The sequence below is a fragment of the Bombus affinis genome, chromosome 2 (genome assembly GCF_024516045.1).
Source record: "Bombus affinis isolate iyBomAffi1 chromosome 2, iyBomAffi1.2, whole genome shotgun sequence".
NCBI lineage: Eukaryota > Metazoa > Arthropoda > Insecta > Hymenoptera > Apidae > Bombus > Bombus affinis.
In genome coordinates this window covers 16927787-16952270 of record NC_066345.1, presented here as the reverse complement: position 1 = coordinate 16952270, position 24484 = coordinate 16927787, and the positions used below count along the sequence as shown (strand labels likewise).

The window sequence follows — 24484 nt, the reverse complement described above, 5'->3', positions numbered from 1 at the left end:
TACACCTCATATTTTAATCCCTTTCTATTATGTTTCAAAAATTCATCATTGTCAGATACATCCGAAGAATCGATCGATATCGTACTACTTCTAGTATCAGAATTTACATTAAAAGTCATTTTGCTATTATTATTACAAGGATTTTCGGAGCACCAATAATAAATCGTCTATATAGGTAGACAATTAAAGATACATTAAATTCAGATTTTGTTGTTTTTGATATCTATGTCATAGGATAAAATAACGATTTTATGATTTACCCATACAATTCCAACAATCCAAAATATAGAAAAATATAGAGGTAGCATCATCATTTTGTTTCATTAAATGATTTAAATAAACAGACAATGGTTAAAAGGAGATTTCATAATTTTGAGGTTTTAAAAATATGTTAATGTCTATTTTACATCAGTTGTTTCAAAAAATGTATGTGTCTAATTGGTATGTTCATATGTTTCTTTTTTTTTTTTTTTTTCTTTTTTTTTCTTTTAACAAAATGTGTAAGTTGAAAAGTTAAATTCTATATCGTTGTGTGTATGTGTGCATGCAAATGAGTAAATGTGTGGAAGGAAGGGAGGTAGAAGAAAGCACCTACATATATAAATTTGTCTGTTGTATCTATCTCATGTATTATCAATATTTTCTGTTTCCTCTATGTCCATTTGTTCTTCCATATTTTCTTTAACATCATGTTGAGATATAAGTTGTTTATATCCATGTTTCTTGGAAAATACACCTAATGGTATCAATCTAAAGGTAGCCAATGGTTTATTAAGTAATTTCTGTAACAGGAACAAACGATTATTTCATTGTATTTAAGATGTAACATGAAATATAGAAAAACATCTTTACCAAAATCCTCGCTTGTTCTGGATTTAACGTTTGACCCTCTTTACATACAATGTAGTCTTTGATTAATGTTACCACACCCTTCTGTAAAGCTGTGGGCATTCCTAATTGTCTTAAATGAGGTTCTATACTATGTGAAAACTCTGGCATTGGCCCTTCATGTAACACTATAGTTTCTTGAGCAACAAATCCAGATCTAGCATAATCTATTTCTTCATATTCTTCCATCCATTCCAATACCTTAGCAAGATACAAACAAATAGATACACACTTTCTACGTGTCAACAATTAATATTTTAATAGAGAAATATATACCTCCTTCTTACTCCTGTTTGTAAATAGCAGACCGCATTGTCCTCTTAATGCTAATGATAATTTATGAAGACCTTCTGCAGCTTCGGTTTCCGGTAATTTACCGAAAGCTAGCGCTATCACCTTGTTTTTACCAAAAAAAAACCGACTGTCTTTCCATTCCGATCGTAGATCTTTAAGTTTGTTATTGCGCATATTATGTACGGATAGAAGAAATATCCTGTCATATTTCTCAACGCAATTTCTAACATCCTCCACAATTTGTTGCTTCAAAGCAAGGCCTTTCTTATTTGTTTTCGTAAGGGATACTGTGAAATACAAATTTACCAATTACTCGGAGACACGTGAAGCATTTTTAGGTTAGTCTGAGAAAATTATGCATTCGTAATAAAACAGTAAATAAAAGCTATCGAATAATAAAGTGTAACGTTACTTTTCTTATCTCTTTTCGACTTGGGCATCTTTTTGCAAGGATATTTTAAAAATCACTGATAACGATAGGTCGATAGAACGACGAAGCAGTTTAGTGAACCACGAACATTCTTTACGGTAAATGTACATGAATTTGAAGAAAATGGCGCATAAACGTACGCGGTGAGAGTTCCAATAGAGTTTTTAACATTATTCAAACTTTAAACAAATATGTCAAGCAAAAAGAAAAATTGTACAACTTTTAAATTAATCGAAACAACGATTGTACCCAATTGATTGAAATGTAAAGAAGAATGCCAAACTGTTTCTAACTCGGTAATATCATGCCAATGCAAATGCATGCAATTTAATCAATTGAAAGTGTGTACCTACGTATGTATATATTAGAACAGAATTTTAAAGGAAGCATAGGAATAGCAAAGATATTTGGAAAAATGTAAAATAATTAATTTTGTCAAATGCACACAAGCGAATTAATAGTTTATCTATAGAGATGAGAAAAGGCGGGAATGGTAAAGAAGTATATTTCGAACGGACGGAAAGCGTCAAGTGAATGCAGTTCAAGATGGCGGCTTCCGCTCGTTGCGCCAGTGCACTCTGTGAGATCGTAGTGGACGGGAGCCGTTGAATACGCCGAAGCCTCGACTTTCTAGGCCGTTTGTAACACTCTAAAGGTGAGTCTTTTTTCAAACGTAATTATATGCGTGTGTACAAGTGAAGCAGAGGTCATTGCACGCAATGTCTTTTAAAATATCGTCCGTAAATAATACGAAGTGTAATTGAACGCGGATCGTGTAGACCCCGTAGCCATGCAGTCGCCTGATCTTTTTCACAAGTTGCTCGAAATAACTTATAACTTGGTCGTTTTATTACATTTTGGTAATCGAAATCGTTCGTTTCGACTCGTTCTCGTTTAGTGCACATCATCATATCGTTTCGTTTATCGAACGAATTATCATTTTAATAAAGTTCGTTAGATTCCAGTACGATAAAAAGGAGGTCTGAAGGTAGTCACTTGCCGCTCACAGCGGATGCGACGCACGCGACGCGACAGCCCTAACGAACAAGATAATTGCCGCCATCTTAGTTGTATAGTTGGTGATGAAATTATACATTTTATGCTTAAAAAGAATCGAAGAAATAATTAGTTTCAAATCTCGTTCTACTTTGTATCTACACGATAGTTAACGTATTGGCAGTTGTTTTCATCGAACATAGGAATTTCTTGATATGACAACTAACCGCGTAAGTGCTGGATCGATGTTACAACTAATATTTGCTTGCAATATTTGATCCCTTATATGGTTCGGAGAAATCGGAGATACATTGCGTAGTAGATTTAGCTTGTTCTCTCGCGCACAATATGTATTTGGCCTGCTTCCGCTTGAAATCGTGTTAAAGCACGACACGCGCTTTCCATCTTCGTAAAGGCGTTGTGCCGAGCACACGCCCTTTGACAGGTGAACCGATCATCGTGCTTTCGATATTGCGTCGACACATCTTGCCTGATAAACACCCAAGTCCATATACGTAATATAGGTATCCATCAATAGTAACATTCGATTTTAGTTCCCGTGCGTTAGGCTATGTATAAATTTATGTACTGTCTCATTATTGACCGACATAACACGCGCGCAGTTCATAATCGTCCACTTTTCTCAAAATATGTAGTACGTCATTAAATTCCGTAAAGTATTTCCACGAAAAAGATTGGACGCAGTAATGCGCCATTCTCTACCTTCTCTCTTCAATTAGTTTATAGCAAATTATTTTTTATTTTTGATGACATTATTAATTAGCGTTCTGTTTAATATGAAAAATATTAATGCTGCAGCTGTTCTCTTCACGTTCGTTTGCCGACACACGCGTAATCGATCGATCATTAGCGAGAATAATGTTAATTGGCAATTTTAGTAGAAGGTACTTAGGCATTTGTTCGTAGTGGAGGATCGTGAATTCCCTTTCTTGCTCCTTTCTTTTACTCTTTCTCGGTCATCGAACAACTCGAATTGAGATAAAGTTTACTGACTTTGCCAAGGTCAACAATGACGATGGCGATGACGATAATTCCGACGACAGATTTTCGTTCCCGTAAGCTTCATTATTAAGGCTCGCTCGTTATCATATAGGTGATGTGTTCCATAAGTTTGCCATTTTGTTATTTCAAGGTGTTTTCCATTCCATTTCTAAATTTATTGGAAAAGTCGTAAACATCGTTGGCACGGTAATTCTATCGATTCATGTCAATGTTCTATTCCTTCTTTTTTCCAGTCTGACCTTCCCTTCGTTCGATCATCGTTTCCACCTTTCTCTTATTTTTTTCTTTCCATAATTCGGTAATTTGGCGTGCAATTATTCTAAGTTCAAATTTGAAATGAAAAATCCCGAAATAACGCGAGAAAAGCTTCGAATGATAGTTGTCGCGCTAAGTTTATAAGTAATAATAAATTGATGAGTATGCGTGCGGTCTCGAGTTGTTGATTGGTATGCTCAAGAATTTGCCCGAGCAGTAGTAGGGGGTTGTTCTTGCTGAACGCTAGTAAGTTATTCGCTACCCTTAGCCATCATTGTTCGTTCTTTTAACGTAACACTATAAACTAAACAGCTAAACCTAGTTGGTTAAAAACAAACAAGTTCTTGCTTGTTAGAGGTTGAGGAAAGTCTGGGTGGTCGTGTTGTTACATGTAGTGTTATATATCAAGGACAACTGACAATGAGAGAAAACGGTAATTAAACGCGTTATCGAACGGGTAGTCAGCTATCGATTTTATGGTTCCATGGACGGACCATAGGTATAACACTTTGTGACCGCGATCGAAATTTGTGGAAGTGTGTATGGTATGAGTGTCGTGTACGGTCGGAAATTGAATTTTACCGGTTAATAAGGTATCTTGGATATGACAAGAACGTCGCGTGTCTCTTTAATCGTTGTTCACGATCGTATTGCCATTTTGACGAGTGATCGCATCTGAACTTTTCTACATTCTCTTTACTGCTAACGACTAAATCGAGCGGTGTTTTCTTTTGTTTAAAAAGAATGAACTAGACAGACTTTTCCTCTACCTATTTTGTCTTTGCTACTCCATTCGATGAAATTATTAGTTTTATTCGAGTGACACGCTTGTTTATTTATTCGGAAATATTTTTACGTAATCGTTTATGTTAAGCATCCTTCCGCAAAATATCGACGTTATTTGCGAGTTATTGACGATAAGAAGATATAATCGTAGAGGTTTTTTATTAACATAGGTGTGCTTGCACCAGTTTGCGCTATTCGCTCTTTCGTATCGTTCCTACGTTACTATGTTTTCAAACGTCTCCAAATTGGTTCCCCGAGTCTAAGACATTCGAGCAAGCGTCGCATATTATCTTTTGTTCTTATAGCTAATGATGTTTCAGTAACATCAATATATCGATTCGATTAGTCGGTATTGTAGAATCTCGAAGTTTCGAAAGATCCTCTCGATTCAGCGAATGTATCGCGAAGTATCGTGTATTTGGCCAACTCGTGAACGAACGAGCTGAACCGAATCGAAGCAGCGAGCTTGACATCATTCGCTATTCCAAGACGGCTGACGCAGAAACTCGCGCGAGTTCATCCTGTATAGCTGGCGCTGTGTTTCGTTTCTTTGAATGTACGCACGCCACCTCTAACGTAAATACCAATTGCGCACTATGTTTTTTGCTCGATTTTTTTCAAGAATAATCAGATTTAATTTTTGCTGATAGTCTGAGATGAGCAACGTGTCCGGTTCTTTTCGTACTTTTGATAGGATCGTCGCATAAATCGTGTGATCGATTTGTGGAGGCGGATCGTGTTGATACGGAAACTATTCGGTTTGTATAAATCGTAATGCGGCAGGAGCGTTTGCGATTTTATCCCTTTTATCGACAACTTTTGCGTGCGGGCGCGCGCGTGCGCGTGTACGCGTGTGTGTGGTCGAACGTGAAACTAGAAGAAGCGAGTAGTAGAGTAGCATAAAAGTCGAAAGAAGTCTGACCCGTTGCAGTCGATCTTTCCCCCACCTCGTTGGTGTGCTCGATGAACTCAAGTTGGCATAAGATTTCGTCGTAGGTGAATGAAAATATCGAGCGTAACGGAAGACGAGTGAATGGCAGCGGTACAAGCACGCACTTGCTACGTCGATTGCCCGAGTTAGCCATTCGAGCACCGGCAATAACAGCGTGTTAAACAAGCACGAGTTTTTCACATGATTCTCCCTTTTCTTCCTTCTTTTCATTTTCCCTTAATTGTAAAATAAAACGTAAGTCATGGGAATAACAGCAAGGTGGTTAAGGAAGAAGCAACGGAGAATGTAGATTTTGTAGAATAGATGGTGGAAATCATCGAGTTGAACTCCTTCGAAGGGAGCAGAGATACGCACTCGGTTGGAGATGAGAATCGAAAAAATATAGAAGCAGCTGCAATATCACGCCTACACGTTATCCGTACGCTCTACCACCTGTAGTACACGTTGTTGCTTGTTCGCAAAAGCTCGCCCTTTATACGTATTTCAATCGGAAACTGGTTGCTGATGTCTCGCGCGTTGACACGACTCTCGACTACCATCGTTTTATTTGCATTGTGTCGTAAATACAAATGTTTCTTACGCTTTTTCGCGTACCTATAACTCGCACTTTGCTCACTGATCATTCCTACTCGTTGGTTTCTCGATATATTATCAAATCTTGTAGAACACAGCAATAAAAATAGCATGGTGCATATACTATTGAAAATCAATAACGAAATATCCTCGAGTCTGGCGACTACGCCCGGTGCTTCGACGACGCGACGAGGTAATGGAGAATTTCGTTAGGCGCGACGAAGCTTGGAAAATACGAGGACAGTTTTAAGCCGGTCCACCTGTACAAGGTCAGTGTCGTAACAGTTACGCTTCCTCGATCCTTGATGGCCTGCACTTCTCTCTTTTTCTTCATTTCATTCGATACGTTTATATCGATCATCTATTCTCGAAAAGGCGTATTCAAGTTAGTTCTTCGCGTGAAACGAGAAACTCGTTCATGGCCGACCGACGATCAAACGAGCTCTTTTGCCTTATCGGTCGTTACCGACGTCCTGCGAAAAACTGCTCGTTTCTGCGTCAAATATTTGTCCGTCTGCTGAACAGAGAAAAAGCAGTGGTATCGTTTAATCGTATCCCTCTTACAAATTTCAGCCGAATTAAATCTAAAAGAAGTCACTCGTGAATAAGCTGGTTTGTCGTCTGGAAATCGAAAATTGCAAAGTTCTTGCAGCTACCGCGCTCGCAGGGCGCTCTTCGAACGACTTGCTCTCGTCGGTAATATCGCGCGCTCTTAAACGTTTGACACGCACTGTGCTTCACGTAACACCGTGCATCGCTATACGCACCTTGATGCGCAGTCTGTCGCAACTTATTTCACCCGATCTTCCAACGGTTGTCAACCATACCCACGTTCGCTCGCTCTACTGCACAGTCTATGATGCAATTTATTTCACGCTTATCACATATCGTATTATTCTATGATGTCCTTTCGAATCTAACGTGTTTATCGGAATATTACATACTTTGTGCCGTACGAATCGGTAGCGTGAAATCTAATCTCTTGTTGTTTCCCACTGTACGAAGAGTGATATCGATAGAGTCGTAATGACAGCAACTGAATTACTTCGCTACTTCTCAACGTCTTACCGCTATGGACTCGAAATTAGAAGAATTCCTTCGTATTTGCTACTGAGTTTTTATTACGTGCAATAAAACGGTCGAATCGAGACGGCAAGTTCATGCGTTGCCCACCTGTTTCTCTCTCATGTTTGTATATACGTACTTACGTTGATCGGTAGGAATATACGTGGAGTCAGGTACATTCCATAATCGGCTGTGCATGCGGAGCTACTACTTTACTTTATTGTTTGCCATCGAATTACCTGTCGTTTCGTATGAAACGTTCAAACGTTAAATTCAGTGGTATCGATACGCTACCACTAATAACAAGCAATGATAAATCAACGAAAGAATCAAACGAAAACGTAACGCTTGAACTTGTCTCTTATTTTCTTGATTACTATCGATCGACTCGTTGCGACTCGTTTATTTGGTCATCGTTAATGTGTAAGAGCAAGCATGTCAAAGGCTACTCGTTTTAAGGATTGCCGAAGACAATTTGATGCTATTCTACTTTCGATCGGTTTATGATAGGTATTTGGACTGCGTGTTATGGCCAGTGAAAGTGCGAATAACAATATTAGATGCTAAACGACAGCTAATGACGTCTAATCACGTAGCTTTCAAATGTCGAAAGTTTGATTGCTCGAAAGAGAAGAGTTTAAAGGATCGCAAGCAGCTCAAGGTTACGTTGTCTTAATTAAAGGATAGGAAGATTGTTCCTACAAGTGTACGATGATCACGAAATGGAAGCCAGAGGTTGCTTTGTTGTAAAAGCACTATGAAAAACGTACAACGTTTACAACGGTACAACACTTAGGACAAAGAAGCATTACGATTTGATGCATGGTTGAATGATTCAGTCACGAACTATATTATCGATTTATCTGTTTTTTTTTACCAAAAAATTTCTCGGGAACAATTGGTCGAAATAAATACGCTATTTCTACAAGATTCGGCAAAGAATGGCAAAACGGCATTAGGAGAGTTGGGGGTGAGCAATGGAAAATGGTGGCCAAGGCAGAAGGGCGGGTCGGTTGCAGGGGTTGCGCGCGCCTCCGCAGATCAATATTTCATTTTAGCTTCGCCAACCAGCTAAAGAGTAAAGGAGACAAAAACTACCTACCTCTTCTTGTACGCGTCTTCCCGATACAACCATTGTATTCTACATAATTACCACTTTTTCTATACTTGTATTCTCGTTGATACGAATCGTCTACGTTTGTCTTTTTTTCCTTATCGAACCAAATGCATTCCCATTTTTAATTTGTCTCTTTTTCCAGCTTGCCTTTTCCTTTTCTCTCCCTCTTTTTTCACCTCGTATAATCAAAATATCAAAAAATCAAAATATATGTACCTGCGTTCGTGACGTGAATCTGTATAAAAATTCAGAAATTATTAAAAAGAACGAATCTCGAGACCGGAAGATTTTGCGGAATGCCGCTTTACCGTTTAATACGTACTGCAATTGATTTTACGTTTACGTACCTGGATTACAAGTTGGCGAACCATACAACGAAAAGTAGTTTCATTTAAAATGAAAATAGAAATCAATCGATGTCTTTGGATGTTTATTTGATATATAGTATATTCTCAAAATGATTCGCCGGCAAGAACTGCGTATCACGTGATGATACACGTGTTTTCGCGTCACGTTGAGGATTTGATTTTACGCGCAAGTTCAATTTTCACTGTTCACATACATTTTTATTAAAATGGAAAATGATTTCGTCATTCGAATCTTTTCGAAGTGCCTTTTCTACAAATATCGTAATAATTATATAAATGCAATTAATTATGTATACGAATAAACGTGTAAAACATTAATATATACATGAGAATATATATGTACCTATATAACAAATCGCTAAAAAATTATCACGACTTTCCACGATTTTAATTTTTCACTGATTTGAAACAACCATGGAAAATGACATTTTGGTAACTTATACAGCGTAATTAACGAAAAATAAGAAGTACGAGAAAAGTGGACTTGACGTAAAAAGCGATGGAGAAAAGGATGTACCTATCCGATTGATTTAATTCGAGAAAACAAGTTTGAAGGGATATGAGGCAGGAAGAAAGAAAAGAAACGACAAGAGAAGAGAAGAGAAGAGAAGAGAGGAGAAGGGAAGGGAAAGGAATGAAAAAAGAAAGAGCAATGATATAGAATGCATGCGAAAGAGATATTGAAAGTATATATGCAGAATATATAACGCGTAGCGCTGCGTAGCGCAGCGCAATACGACGCTACGCATCGTATTCCATGGCTGGCGTCCCGGGACAGGGACAACCGTGCGCCACTGCCCCACCCAAACTTTCAAGCCGGCCATGCTGGGCGAACCGATCAATACTTCGGCTCGGTCACGAAGGAAACCGAGGGAAACCGACCTAGGACGAGTAAAACCGAATGCGGACGAGTCCCGGCACGAGGCGCGCCGAGTCCCCACCATGAGCAGCGTTGCCGGCTCAGTCGTGCGGGAGTGGTCACTGAGGGATGTGTGGTACCGTAACTGAGTGACTGAGGAAAAAGACCCGGCGTAGTTTCTCCGCGTAATACGCTCTCGCTCTTTACCCCCCTGAACAAAAAAGAACTAGCAGTACCGAGAGTCTAGTCAGTTTTCGGCCCCCCTCCCGATTTTACGCGAAAACTACGGAATACGCTGATCGTATATTTATTTAAGTATTTATTGTACAAAAGACTTTAAATATAGGTAAGATTGCGACGATTCGTTGCTCCGCTTCTTTTCTATAAGTCTGTGTCTCGCATTTACTTTTCTGCTCTATCTTCGAGTTCCTCTCTCGATTTACTTAAATCTCTAACTATTTTCTACCTATTTAGTTCTTTTTTTATCTTTTTCGTTTGAGTTCGTTCTTTGCCATGCATGCCAAGGCACAAGTGATTGCTTCCGTATCTCCTTTATTCGAGCCTCTTTTTTTCAGGCCGTATTAGTATTTCGGGAATGTGCTAGAAATTTCGCTTTGTGTCGCGTTTTTCTACGATTAAACTAACGAGTCAAGGAGAGTGAATCGGTTATCGATCTCTGCGGTATAATACTGCGACGCAGTAGAATCGAAGTGAATCGGCGCGGTCTCCGCAATGACGCCGATTCGTTTTTCACCGGAAGCAAGGTGTTCCCGTTGTTGGTTTCTTTGTCCTCGGCTTGTTCAAGTCCATATCGCGACATGAAGCGGTTGTGAACGCTTCGAGGACGGGGCGTGTTAACTAAGGAGAGAGAGAGAAAGACAGAGGGAGAGAGCGTAGACAAGGAATTTCGCTCTCGCTTCGTGAAAGTAGCGCCGTGGCGCTCCGTTTGACTGCTCCCTCTTCGGCTGAGATACGCGACTACGTCGAGCATAACCTCAAATCATTCATGATAAATGTACACAATTTTTTTTATTTCAAAGCGTTTCGCACGTTTGACCTTCGGCCTGACAGCATCAGTTTTGCTCCTCACCTCCCACGGAAGCTACCACTTTGCGTGTCTAAATTGAATGTCTTTTTCTGCCTCTTAAAACGTGTTCGTACGGTAACTGGTAAAATTTTATTAAACCTCCTCGTTTCCTCTTATTTCTTTGGTTTATCAATTTTGGCTAATGTATTTAAATGCGAAAAATAACGACTTAAAGTAAGCGTAATGTACGTTAACAGAACGGTAATTTGTCGTACAGAATATAACGCGTAATATAACGAGATATAGATAGACATAGATAAATGAGAGTCGGCTGATAAAATTCGTATTTTTATCAACGTGACAGAGATGTCACGTTTTTCGATCCGTGCGACATCTTTATCTTCGCTAGTATTCATCTCAGTGACTGAAATTATCGCTTTTTGGTAATTATATCATGTAAGTTATTTCATTTTCGAGATTTTTAATGTAATGTGGGATTGGTCGTGATAGACAATGGGGCCGGCTAATGGGGACCTATTTAGAACCAAATGCGAAGTTAATACGAGATGAATTGTAAGAATCGTTATGGTATTTGAAAGAAGAAAGATAAGGGTATGAAGAAATTGTAAAAGAAGCACGAAATATGTATTTCGGGATGAGTAACGATGACAGAGAATCGAACGCGTTAATCGCTCGTATCGTTTATCGAAGTAGGTTTGACCAAAAGAAGTAGATGTAGAATTTATATCGGTTAGTTCGCACAAACAGTTGTATGTATTTCGTCACGTTTCATTCGCGATCCGGTTGAAAAATTTGCGCCGGAAATATTTCACTGGCAACGTGGGATTTCTCATTAGTTCTCTTGTAGATCCGGCAACAGTGTCGCCGAGTCTCTGCTAACCTAAAGCCAGGTGATTGCGCGCGATTAAATATAGGACGTCGAATACACCTACCGGTTTAATATTTCCGTCCGGGTTTCTTCGAAGAAGAATTTGGCTGCTTGACCTTCCGTCTATCTACCGTCACGCGGATCGTGCTACGTGTCGAATAATCGACCAATGATAACAACCATACGAAATGATACGAAATTTCGAAGAAATTAGCTCGTTCGATTCGCAATTTGCCATTTTAATACCTTTCAGTTTGTAATATCGATGCATGGATATATGTTTTCTCCGAGATGCTCAATCGAATCTCAATTTGATTACTAATCCAGCTTGTAATTACTTACGTCGCACATAATTTTACTGACTATTTGCACATTAACGTGAAAAACGATGCTCGATGAACGTATATCTTGTAATAAGATTGACGATTAATCGTTTTTCTTGAACGTCGTGTGAACAACGTATTTTTGAATATCTTTTTGCATGGTGCAATGTTCCAATCCGATTTATAATAGCTCAAAAATATCACGAAAATTATCAGTAAATATCACGAAAGCACGTGAACAAGAAATTTTAGTCTAATTTTCGTTGCCGTATATACATTTTTACAGAAAAACGGTAGCTTTTTCCGGTGACATAATGTCTTCGTATCCCAACAGTCCTATTAGATGAATGGATGTGAACGGTGATCGCGACAATATTCATACGCAGTTTCTACGTAACTTGCATCGTCGTTATATTTACCAGCGTGATAAGGCGCACTAAAAGAAAACAAGTTTCGAAAAACTGCTCATCTGTTTTTCAACGTTGAATCGCACTCGTAAATTGGGTATGCGCAAATTATGGAAAATACGCGTGCGCCGCTTTGCGAATAATCGTTTGACAGAGCTGCTTTATGGTTGCTTTATGTCAATGATGTAAACGTTTACTGATTGATACGTAAAACACCGTTGTTCGTTACCCCGTCTGCGCGTTAAGTAGCACAGAATGCATTTCGCTCGAGGAATTAATAACAAAGACTTACCATATATATCGCACATAAACGAAATCGATCATATTCCAGCTTTAAAAATTACTTACTTTGAATACCAATGATTGATGTGTTACAGTAGCGTTTCAGCTTATGATTAGAAGTAGGGTAATAAGAACAACGTGTTTTATTTTCTTGTAGCAAATTCCAAATTTTTTATTGCTATTATCGTGATAAGTGATGGACTAATTCGTATTTATCGTATGTATAGGGATAGATCGTCGTATTCGAAATGACTTTGCTAATTGATTTTTTCGAGTTGTCTGAAATCTTGAAACGAGAATCGAACGGAGTTTGCGCGTTATTTGTGTGCACGAGAAAGAAAGGAGGAAGATCGATACGAATGGAAGTAGAAAACGACTCTGCTTGAAGTCAAACGAAACGTCGTTAAGCATCGGTAGGGGAACGCGTAAAGAAATGGTAGTATCGTTTCCGGTATAATCCGCGATTCATTACTTTCATTCTTGGGTGCAGTTGTAATCGACGCGTACGCGTGAGAAGTATATAGATTTGCTTATTACGTCGCGTCACAACCATGTTCCTTGCCGCCGTGACTCATTGGGGGAGAATCAGGCGCCATATGCGATATAGCTAATATAAAAGTTCTGTGCCGATATTATGGATTCTTTCTAGTTACTGTTGATCGTGGTCGACGATTTTCGCTGATTTTATCCATGAATCGACGTCCTTAATCGATCGTTGAGATCGAGAATCTAGGGTAAAACGCGTACAAATACGAAACTGAAGATCTCGGGTGCGCGTGCGCGCGCACGGTCGACGAACGGTCGTAGAACGTGTTAAAAGGAGTCGAGATGTTTAGATGTGTGCCTACTACGGTTTGGCGTTGTAACGCGGTCCGATGCAGTGACTCATCGTTACCATGCGATTATATCCACGTTAGTAAAGATGTCGTTGAAGTTTTATTCTTCCCATTTATGCGCGATCCTTATCAATCGAGCATTTTATGGAAGATTCCACAATCGTTATACTCGCTTTTATTTTCCTTAAAAATGTAACGGATAAAAATCGATCGAATGTACATAAAAATCTACCGGTATTAATAGAAACAGGAAAAGAAACGTTTGCAGTAGCTTGTATCGTTTTCAACATAATCGGTAGGAATAATCGCGCGATAACATCATTCCATTGCAAATAATTTATTAGCTGAGTGCACAATTCGTAGACACTAATCGTGATAAGAGAGTATTATAATTATTATGTATATTATTGGATAAAAATGGTTGGAAATTGCGAAAAATTAATTAAAAGTTCAAGTTTTCAACGTAAAATAGTTTTATGCATTAAAGTGATTGAACTGGTCGTTGATCGCAAGAGAAACGTAGATTTTTATCAAACAGTGAAATCCATTATATTCAATTCGATTTGCTTTAGAACGTAAAAATGTTTCGTTCAGAGCTAAAGGTGCACGTGACGACGTTCATGGTCAAGGCTGACAAAGGCCGAATTTCTCCTTCGGGTAAATCCATTGTCAATGACCGTTACCAAATCAAATGAAAGGAAATGTAACTGCGTTTTCGAAACATCTGCTCATCCATAGCTTTCAAAAAGAAATTGCCTATTTCTTTTCGAAGAAGAAGGAAGAAAATACTTGCGACACTCGTGATCTATGTGCGAACGAGGCCAGTTAGGTTGAAGCACGCGCGCGCATGGCCCGAGTACGTCATACTGTGTTCTAAACGCGTCGGTGAAATCTATTCTCACGCGCGTACCAGCGACTCCCGGATAGATGAGAAAAGGAACTCAGCGACATTGAAGCCGCGAGTTAATCCAACTGTGTTGTACCGTTACGCCTGTGTCGATGTACGTTATGTACACACCTCCTCTCCTCTCCTCTTCTCTTCTCTTTTTCTTTTCCTTTTCACTGATATTTTCTTCGTCCTTTCAATTACGCCTGACTGAATTCCCTCGTTGATGGTTCGGCTCTATATATCGGGATTTTTGTTTTCTAGCCGACACAATGTCCGTCGATAAGGAGGAATTGGTTCAGCGTGCAAAGCTCGCCGAGCAGGCAGAGAGGTACGATGATATGGCAGCTGCGATGAAGGCAGTCACCGAAACAGGAGTCGAGTTATCGAACGAGGAAAGGAACTTGTTGTCGGTAGCGTATAAGAATGTCGTTGGTGCAAGACGTAGCTCGTGGCGAGTCATCTCCTCCATTGAGCAGAAAACCGAAGGTTCTGAACGCAAACAGCAGATGGCCAAGGAATATAGGGAAAAGGTTGAGAAGGAGCTGCGTGAAATCTGTTATGACGTATTGGTAAGAATCCCCTCCTTTTTCACTTCTCTTTCAAATTTTATTACCAATTAACAATGCAATTTCGATTTGACGAATAAAGAAATTCACATAAATGGAAAACGTTTGCGTATTTCCTTCTTAAGAGGATGGAACGCACACGATCAACTACGATACTTGCATTATTCTGGTCGGAACATTCTGATATGGTAGATTTAACACGTCCAAGGACCGGTAGCTGGCTTTTGGTGTTTATAAATGGATCGTCTTACATCGGTGAACGATCCTTTCTGTCGCGTCTGCGTATTCCAATGGCTGGCAAAAGCAAAGATCGCTCATCGGTTTGGATTTCACGTGGCTTGATTACCACCGGCTCGGCTCCTTGTCCAATAGCTCGTCTTGCGATCTTTTCTCGTCGTCCAAGGAGCGTGACAAAACTTGTTTCAGTAATCGCGAGAACATCTTTCTTTATCGCGATTGAATTTGCTTTGATAGCGATTAGCTTGATGCGACGTGTTCAAATATTCGAAACAAATTTACATAAACGCGTTTAATATTTCAAGCCGCTATAGCGACGAGCGTTTGGAAAACGGAAAGCAAAAGGAGCGTTTCCCAATACTCGCCGGTATATTCGTCGTATACTCGCATATATATGATGGAAACGGTGATTTTTATTTTTGTGCGACATCGCTTATAAATAGACAGAAAAATCGATGTAAATATTTAAATAGAGTGGAAAATGTGTAAAAATTGATTGCACTGTCAACATTGCAGGGACTCCTTGATAAGTACCTGATCCCTAAGGCTAGTAATGCCGAGAGTAAAGTATTCTACCTCAAGATGAAGGGCGACTACTACAGGTATCTCGCAGAAGTCGCTACCGGAGAAACCAGAAATGGTATGTATCTGGTAATGCGATAAATTACTAACAGCTATACAACTACAACTTTACCGATTCCGATTAATAATCACCGTTAGTCGAAGTTGATTTTTCATCGACGCTCTTCTAAAGTGTTAATACGATGTAAGATTTTGTTTTTTCTTTTTTTTTTTTTCTTCTTCTCTTTCGCGTTACAAAGTTTCTTTGAGATACATGTTAATTTGAAAGTATAACTGCGCCATAGAAGATACACTGTCTGTAATCTGACATTGAATTCGTACGAGAGAATCGATATACGTCTTTCTTCGAATAGAAAGGTGTCGCACAATGCTCTCGTACCTGCGACCGTTTTCGTAGTTGTACTTCAAAAAAAAAGAAAAAAGGAAGCACAGCTGCAACGGCAGGTGTTCTTCGTTGAAACTACTCTCTGATATATTCTTAGATTTAAGTGGATTTGAAAAATTCCATGACGCTCGTCTTATGTCGGAATATCTGCGTATAACGCGTTATACTTGAACAGAAAAACGTTGCTAAAACGTTGGTGGAATTTAACGCCGCATATTTTTCTCGATAATGACAAAAACGTCTGTTACGTTTCATTTCACTCGTGTATATTCGATGTTAAATTCACATAATAACGTACAGATACAAGAGAGAGAGGTTTCTTCGTTTCTTTCGAAATTAGTTTGAAACGCGGACAAGTCGAATTACAAGTTTCGTAAATTGATGTCGGTTAGTGTATATCGGATGGTTCCGTATCTATGTTGTTGTCATCGTCATTATTATTATTAATATTATTATTATTATTATTATAATTATTATTGTTAATATCGTTATCATCGTCACGTTATCTGCGAAACGTTAAAGATGACTATGTATCGAGGTACCATCGGTGTTAAATTCGAAATATCGACGATTACGAAAAGGTTGAAATTTTGCTGATAATTTTGCACGTAATATATTCAGCCGTGGTAGACGACAGTCAGAGGGCATACCAGGATGCGTTCGAGATCAGCAAGTCAAAGATGCAGCCTACCCACCCGATCAGGTTAGGTCTCGCCCTGAACTTCTCCGTTTTCTATTACGAAATCCTCAACTCTCCAGACAAGGCCTGCCAACTGGCCAAACAGGTATAATTCACAAAGACGAGGGTTGATACGCATATCGATAATAGAGTTTACAGCAATCGCGGAAAGATGCGAAAGGATGGTGGTGATGCAGTGGAGGCAAAAAACATGATATTCCGCTTTATCGTTTATGGGGTGATGGAAGAGGCACTTTAACCTTTCCAACTTGTCGTGTACCTAAGCTCTGGTCGACTTCTTTTTGTTCGCACAACCGTATAGTACGCTCACGTACACCATAACGAATACTGTAAATGTTCGCGTAGAATTCACGCGAGCTGGATGCTCGTTTCTTTTCCCGTTTCCTCTTCGTTCTTCCTATCCCTTGGTTCCCTTACAATATATATCGCGATAGAGGGAGGTCACGCTCTATGTATACGTTTGTAGAAATTGTAATATGGATTTCCCGGTTTGCATTACAGCGGTAGTCGAGGATTCACAGAAAGCGTACCAAGAAGCGTTTGACATAGCAAAGTCAAAAATGCAGCCCACGCATCCCATCAGGCTCGGTCTTGCTCTCAACTTCTCCGTTTTTTATTACGAGATCATCAACTCACCAGACAAGGCCTGCCAGCTGGCCAAACAGGTATAATTTATAAAAACGAGGATGATGTCGGTAGTGTTCACAGCAATCGTGGAAAGATGCAATAGGAAAGACGACGGCGGTGGTGATGCAGTGGAGGCAAAAATATAATTTTACTTTATCTTTCGATGGGAGGACGCTTTTACTTTTACAACTTATCGGCGTGTATTCTAAGCTTCGCGATCGAACTCGTGGATGAATGTTTAACCCGAGAAACTTAGTTGCGTACAGGGGATGGATAGTCACTCCATTGGTTCCTTCTCCCTATTTTTATTCCTTCCGATTCTGACGTGCACACACACACACACACATACATACATATACACTTATACAAATGTACCTCGACAGAGGTTTTATGTGCTATCTCGAAATTTATGAAAGTCATAATTTAGTTTTCTCGGTTTGCATTGCAGCGGTAGTCGAGGATTCACAGAAAGCGTATCAAGAAGCGTTTGACATAGCAAAATCAAAAATGCAGCCTACGCATCCCATCAGGCTCGGTCTTGCACTCAACTTCTCCGTTTTTTATTACGAAATTATTAATTCTCCGGCTAGAGCCTGTCATCTTGCCAAACAGGTTAGGGATAATCGACAGTTTGATGCTTGGTTGGATGACTATCTTAGGTTAAACAAATAAATGTACTTTATATAATTTACAATTGACATCAGTGTGTCGTGGTACTGTGCGGTAAATGCTATGTTATTGAGTGCATACTAACCCATAAAAATGCAACAGAAAGAAAGAAGCTCCTTCGATATTTGGTGTGATCATTGCTGTAATTAGTCTCCACTGTATCCGGTAACCATTCCGCATCATACGCATTTAATACGTATATGTTCGTAACATTTTCTATCTCTAATAGAAATTGGTTAATGCTTTGCACGAACGTGTGATCTCGCGTGATTGAAAGAATGCGGTTCTTGTAGTTTTGGCGCGATTGCTGAATAAAATCGTGTGTGTAAATTGAAATAAACGCGGAATGTACGTTTTATCCAGTTTAATGTTTGCATAAATGTTTTAGGCGTTCGATGATGCAATCGCAGAATTGGACACACTTAACGAGGACAGCTACAAAGATTCCACGCTAATTATGCAGCTTTTACGCGACAACCTCACTCTTTGGACCAGTGACACGCAGGGCGATGCGGACGAAGCACAGGAGGGTGGAGATAACTAACCTTCCTAAGCTTAAGTCCTTTCTAACCTAATAAGAACATCCTATTCTCTATCGTCCCCCCGTCCCTTGAAGTGCTCACCCATCCATCCACCCGAGATCGATTTATTCATTCGCCTGTCCTTTCGTCCTTCGCGTACCTCGCTGCCCTCTCCCTCCTTCCCTGTCACTTTTATTCTTTTCTCATTCCGTTTAACAATCTTCATTATCTGGTCTGTTTTACTATCCTATCACTCTTATTCCTCGTTTTATTATCCCGTCTTATCCCTCTTCGGGTTTCCCCTCTATCTCTCCCTCTCTGCCTCCCATCCTTTCTTTCTTCCGTCCTTTTTTTCATCTTTCCTGCCTTCCTTCTTTACGTCCTTACTTCCTTCCACCTTTCTTCAGTTCCACATTCGCAAGGGCAACGTCGCCTTTTTTCCGCATCCTTATTTTTTTAATCTCCTCCTCGAAAGTCACGACCTCTTTGTTCTAACGCGACCGCACACTGCTGCCAATGCCACCGCCACAGCTGTTACGCCCGATTCGAAAGCTCGAACACGAGAGAATCTCGTTCTCGACCGTATCCTTTCTTAAAGGATCGATTCACGTGCCGGTCGCTGAATATACTCGCTATTGCTACTCGTCAAAAATTTTGAATTTGAGTATTCAATTTCAAAAGGAGTGTCGATCTACGACAGGAGGGGGAGGGGGGATGGAGAGAAAGGGGAGGGAGAGATAGAGAGAGAGAGAAACGAAGAGAAAATAACAAAAGGCCGAGGAAAAAATTAGCGAATTTATGCGAAATTAACGTAGGATATTGCGTAACCACGCCTCGCGCGGCCCTTAACGAAAGGAAGCGGTCGAGTCGTGAGAGTTACTCGATCTCTTGACAACAAGTTTATCCAAGGGAAGCGTTATTGACTCGTGTTTGTGTGGAAGAACGGGAGAAAACAAATTGTGGATGAACAGAGGAAAGGACAGAGAGAATTTTGCAAACGCTGTCTCATCGTACAACGATAAGGTAGTAAAAGATAGTATCGAAGAGTATAGAAGAGAACAAAAATGTTATATGTAACGTTATAAAAGAGAAAGAGGTAATCGCTAGTAGATTACGGGGTGTAAATGATGCTGTCGGAACCGTGACCGATAGAGGTAAAAATGTTGAATAAACTAGTCTGTGACGGGTATATAGAAACAGAAACATATATCGATATCGCTGTTCGGATGAGACGCGGGATGCGAAAAACAGCCACGAAACACTGTCACTACTCCCAAATCTGCTCACTATTTACCATCTAAAGTATCGCTAAACGAAACAGAGATTCGAGAAGAAACGAAGTGAAAGGAAAAAAGCACGCATGAATCTAATTACATTATATCCAGTTGTCATTAAATTAAATTTCACATTGTCTAGCAAGTACGATATTATTATACGAAGGGAAGAACGCAGGAGGAGAAAGGAGAGTAAAAATACATTAAGTTATTAAGTTCCAACACATCAGTGGTGACTTAATTTTTACATTTAATACTTTTTACATATTGCACGTTAGTAGTACACGAAAAAGTCTTACGCATACACACGCGTGCACGCAAGTACAAAATACTACATTTTGTGCGCATATTCGTTTCCTGTTTTCTATTTCATTTTTTTTTATGTGTACGCGTACCCGTGTGTGTATGGTTTATAATTGACACGTTTAAAACGACTCTTTTGCTTTTACATATTTTTTCAAAATTCGAATTTGTGCCCTTATCATAGTTGCTGTATTATCGAGGTGAGTGAAGCACATAACTTTCAGAATGCATTTTTATCCATCGTACGCCATGACCGTCCGTTGCTAACGCGTGAATATCTGAGAAGGAAGGGGACGCTTGATTTTGATTTCTTAAACAGCCAATCGATACGTGACTACCTCTTAAGAAATTTCTCTCGATATTTCTTCTGTCCCGATTTTTAACTACGATAATTCTCACAAGCTGTGATTCTCTTTCTCTCGTTATGCTCCGCCTCCTCCATTTCCTCTCCTCTCTTCTATCTTTCTTTCTCCCCCTCTCTTCCGTATATATGTTATAATATATATACATATATTATACACAATAATATATATACAACAGATATTTACCGGAAACTCGATTACTAATGTCATGATAAACGAAAGGAAAAAAAAGAAAACGAGAACAAATTATGTGTACGCGTGTAAAAAAAATCATATTCTCCTTAATTTTAACATACATACGCAAGTACGCAAGCATCTATACTCATTTGTATATATGTATGTGCGTGAGTGTATGCATGTATATATATTATATATATATAATCAGCTTTTTTTGTCGGCATGATCGATCTCGTGAAATTTGTCGATAGAGATTGTCGAGGATAATTCGTTATATCCTGCTATTTTGCAAATTTATATTAATAACTTTACAGAATGTCTTCTAAGCACAGCATTATCTACGAATTCGGTTAATGCAAAAAAAAAATGCGAAGTTGGCGGAATGAACTTTTTTTCCGTTTGTTCTTTAACGGATAAAAGCTCCGTTATAGATCTTGATCGATCACCTATATAGTGACACCTGTACCATCAACCATCACAACTTATCAAACAACATGTTTCTTTTGGTATCTCGGGGTGACGTATTCAAACGGCAGATCAAAGACGTGTAACAGTCTATGATCGGCTCGAACGAAACCTTGATAAAAGGGACGAACGTTGCCATTTTAAAAATGGAAAGAGTCAAATGATAACGATAACGATAAATCGATCGCGTCCAAATGCAACGGATACGTTCGGTCCAGGGGCGGATTAACATGTATATATGTATGAATCAAGTACTTCTAATTATTTGAGAATTATGGCAAGTCCGTTTTGTATCTTAGTTAAATTCTAAGTAACAATTCCTAATTTTCGCCGATCGAATAAACGAAATTCCATTTGTTTCTATGTTAAAACCAATCATTCTTTTTTACAATATTAAAAATAAATAAACGTTAAATATTTGTTCGCTTTCGTTTCTTTTTACTCTGTTTCTATTGTTACATAGTCGGTTGAAATCCTTAGAAATCCACCATCCGCCTCTGGTTCGGTCCATTCCATTAGGTCCTAATCTACCTGTCTCGGTAGAGTGAACTCGACATATTCTTCGTCTCGTATGCATGGATACTTTTAAGTGTATGTAAAATACGCGCGCTTACCCTAAACACACAGGCGTAGACTTACATATACAGACACAAAACATATAATAATATACGTAAATGTTTACCATATGGAAACAAATAACGATTATCGGTATTACAGCGTGTGTTGCGTGGGTAAACGTTCCCAAAATATGTTGTACTTTTTAATGTGTCCATGTTTCTGTCGCATTGAACACACAATAGAGTATGAATGAACGAAGTTGGAGTACGAAAACGAGTCGATTTTGCAGAGGTATCCATAAAATCGATTCCGAATAGCAACGTGGGAAATCAATACTAATCCGTAGATTACGATTTCGTTTGAAAAGTACGGATTGAATCCGTGATTGATAATTTTATTCTTTTTAATGTGCGTTTTCTATCGGTTTACGCAAGTATTAGTTACCGATGCAAAAGAGACTGAGAACTAAGAATGATACGATAAAATTACGCAGAATGGTTCCCGAGAGAGTCTTAAATCCAACTATAAATGAACCAGTTAAGCGAGTTCGGGTAGATATTATAAAAGGAAATTGACACCATTCTTTGAAGGCAACTACATATATTGTTCTTTAATACCGGTCTCGCGTAGCGCATCTTTAGTAATATTCAATTCCTCTTTCTTTCTCCTTGGCCCCTTTTGGAATTCCTAAACCATCGGCGTTCCATCAACATTTGTCCTTATATCCTTGTTACTACAAGGAGCATTAATTCGTTGTAATCGATTTATATACTTTTTCCTTCAATATTTTGATCTTCGAGTATGTATATATACATATATCTTTTTTTTTTTTTTTTTATTAATGACATCGTCGTAAATTTACTTTGTAGATAAAGAGAGCGAAGATCTCTTACGGGTTACGAAGGGGTGATGTACAATTTTTGTAATTTTCTTATTTGAATCCTTCCTGCGCTCATTTCCTTTATTCATTTTCTCGTTTCTAATTACTTTTTACTCGATCATTGTAAAAGTTTAGATTAGTAATTTGATTATCGAAATATTTATCACTATGTTATAACAACAAATGGTAAAACATTGTCCTTCACTTTAATAATTATATAATATCTCGATTCGTAAAATTTCTCTCTCTTTCTCTCTCTTTCTCTCTCTCTCTCTCTCTCTCTCTCTCTCTCTCTCCCCGTGGAGAAAGCTAGCCATCGCAAATTTCAAATATTCATCCGCTACATTTTCCTAGTTTCCTCGTCCCGAGTTATGTTGTTCTATTTGTATTTATCATCGATCATCGTAATTGTAAATTATAATTATTATAAACGTTTACACGAAATAATAAATTCTGATAAAATGTCTCAGAAAAGCCATAATCTCGATTGTTCTGCTTTCCAGTATTATCAAGTTCTGGAAGGACAGTATATTCTATATTGAGTCAATAAGTCCAAAAACATAATAACGCTTACATCCTTAACAGTATTTTAAATACAGATTTTGAAAACTTGATTTCGGAGGCTAGGCCAACGTAAGCACAATGTTCCTATACAGTAAGAATTCTTCGTTACAATTAATATTATTATTATCGTTTTCATGCTCGCTAGCTTCGTCATAATTTATCTTCGGTATCATTGATTCGAGATCCATCTTATGTAGATACTGAAGAGAATTAGAAAATAGGTAAAAATAGGTTCGATTGGATGTGAATTGAAAATTGTTTGATATCATTTTCAACACTGATTCGAGCGAATAAAAGCCTAGAAGTGGAGGGGATTGGTTTTTAATAAAACAGATTGTGTATTAACAATACTCACTTAAATTTAACCCTCTTGAAATAAAGGAAAAAGCAGTGTTGCAACATTTTGGTAACTTATATTGAAATTAAGAACTTAGCCATTGAATGGGTTCGCGATGTCATTGTACATCTTGTTAACTTTCAAAGTTTATACGAAAATATGTATGTTTGTATATTCGACTACGAAAATATAGTAATTTAGTTGGCTTTTAATAAGTATCCGTATGTAGATCCTTACATTCTTGTGTCGCGTCATAATTTTTTATTTTTGCATACGTACTTGCATACGTGCATTTTTTCGAGAAAAGAATCCTACTGCAAAATAATTATACAAGTCTTTACATACAGTCGACGTAGTTGATAAAAGAACTCTCTATTTTCTTCGAATATCTAGATTCTCTTTATTTCTTTATCGTTTAGTTTTCTTTTTCTTTCTTTTTTCCAATGCAACCGATTATATAAGATCGAATCGATCTAATAGTAGTTCACGATATTTCGACATAACATTTTTTGTTCCATCGTACTCTGTACTAAAAATATGAAGTCATAGGGCAAGATAACGAAGTGCATATAACGAGTACTTGCAAAGTACTTAGTTTAGTTACGTACTATTTTTTGTTCATAGGGCTGTTATCCAGATCTTTACATAATTGCTGGAGATAAAAAACCAACGAAATTGGATTAAAGTAACAGCAGGTAATAAAATTCACGAAAGAAGTAAAACAAAAAATTGATTTATTGATAAAATGTAGAAACAACTAAAATAATTTGTTTGAAAATCCGGTGGATCAATTACAGCTGATTTTGCAAAGAATGATCAGTTTTGACGAAATTTACCGTTAAAATCCAAAGATATTCTTTTTATATGTCGTATAAGGATATCTTATTACACCTTGAATTTGTAATAATAATATTGATATTGTCACGTATAATTTTTCTCGGCACTGTTACTGATTTCCTTCTTCAGAGATAAAAATTCTTTACTTAATAATCTGATCACAGATCAATCTACATACATG

The 24484-nt window shown here is 38.4% G+C and overlaps 2 protein-coding genes across 8 annotated transcripts; one reads left to right on the top strand and one right to left on the bottom strand.

The window, feature by feature from the left end:
• Positions 1-600: 600 nt before the first annotated feature.
• Positions 601-4081, bottom strand: LOC126928768 (mRNA turnover protein 4 homolog). 3 transcript variants are annotated; one of them, XM_050744491.1, is made up of 4 exons: positions 2836-4081; positions 1165-1469; positions 853-1089; positions 601-782 (listed from the first exon to the last, which is right to left on the bottom strand). In XM_050744491.1, exons 2-4 carry the CDS (start codon positions 1354-1356, stop codon positions 624-626), a joined length of 588 nt encoding a protein of 195 aa, XP_050600448.1. In that variant the 5' UTR covers positions 1357-1469; positions 2836-4081; the 3' UTR covers positions 601-623. The 3 variants fall into 3 exon arrangements, with proteins under 3 accessions (XP_050600448.1, XP_050600446.1, XP_050600447.1); XM_050744489.1 differs by lacking the exon at positions 2836-4081 and adding an exon at positions 1966-2113; XM_050744490.1 differs by lacking the exon at positions 2836-4081 and adding an exon at positions 1595-1867.
• Positions 2131-23039, top strand: LOC126928767 (14-3-3 protein zeta). Of its 5 annotated transcripts, none has more exons than XM_050744485.1 (5): positions 2131-2267; positions 14521-14828; positions 15579-15702; positions 16651-16814; positions 18414-23039. In XM_050744485.1, the coding sequence occupies exons 2-5, from the start codon at positions 14529-14531 to the stop codon at positions 18567-18569; spliced, it is 744 nt and encodes a 247-aa protein (XP_050600442.1). In that variant the 5' UTR covers positions 2131-2267; positions 14521-14528; the 3' UTR covers positions 18570-23039. The 5 variants fall into 5 exon arrangements, with proteins under 5 accessions (XP_050600442.1, XP_050600445.1, XP_050600444.1 ...); XM_050744488.1 differs by lacking the exon at positions 2131-2267 and adding an exon at positions 2707-2838; XM_050744487.1 differs by lacking the exons at positions 2131-2267; positions 16651-16814 and adding exons at positions 9681-9952; positions 17805-17968.
• The last annotated feature ends 1445 nt before the right edge of the window (positions 23040-24484 follow it).

Bases quoted from the DNA above. Each gene is read 5' to 3' on its own strand.
- LOC126928768 (XM_050744489.1), bottom strand. From the start codon at position 2,002: ATGCTTCCTTTAAAATTCTGTTCTAATATATACATAC. The intron at 1,470-1,965 runs GTAGGTACACAC...TGTATTTCACAG, and splicing joins CTGTTCTAATATATACATAC to TATCCCTTACGAAAACAAAT. The intron at 783-852 runs GTAAAGATGTTT...TTCCTGTTACAG, and splicing joins CAGAACAAGCGAGGATTTTG to AAATTACTTAATAAACCATT.
- LOC126928767 (XM_050744485.1), top strand. From the start codon at position 14,529: ATGTCCGTCGATAAGGAGGAATTGGTTCAGCGTGCAAAGCTCGCCGAG. The intron at 14,829-15,578 runs GTAAGAATCCCC...TCAACATTGCAG, and splicing joins AAATCTGTTATGACGTATTG to GGACTCCTTGATAAGTACCT. The intron at 16,815-18,413 runs GTATAATTCACA...TAAATGTTTTAG, and splicing joins CCTGCCAACTGGCCAAACAG to GCGTTCGATGATGCAATCGC.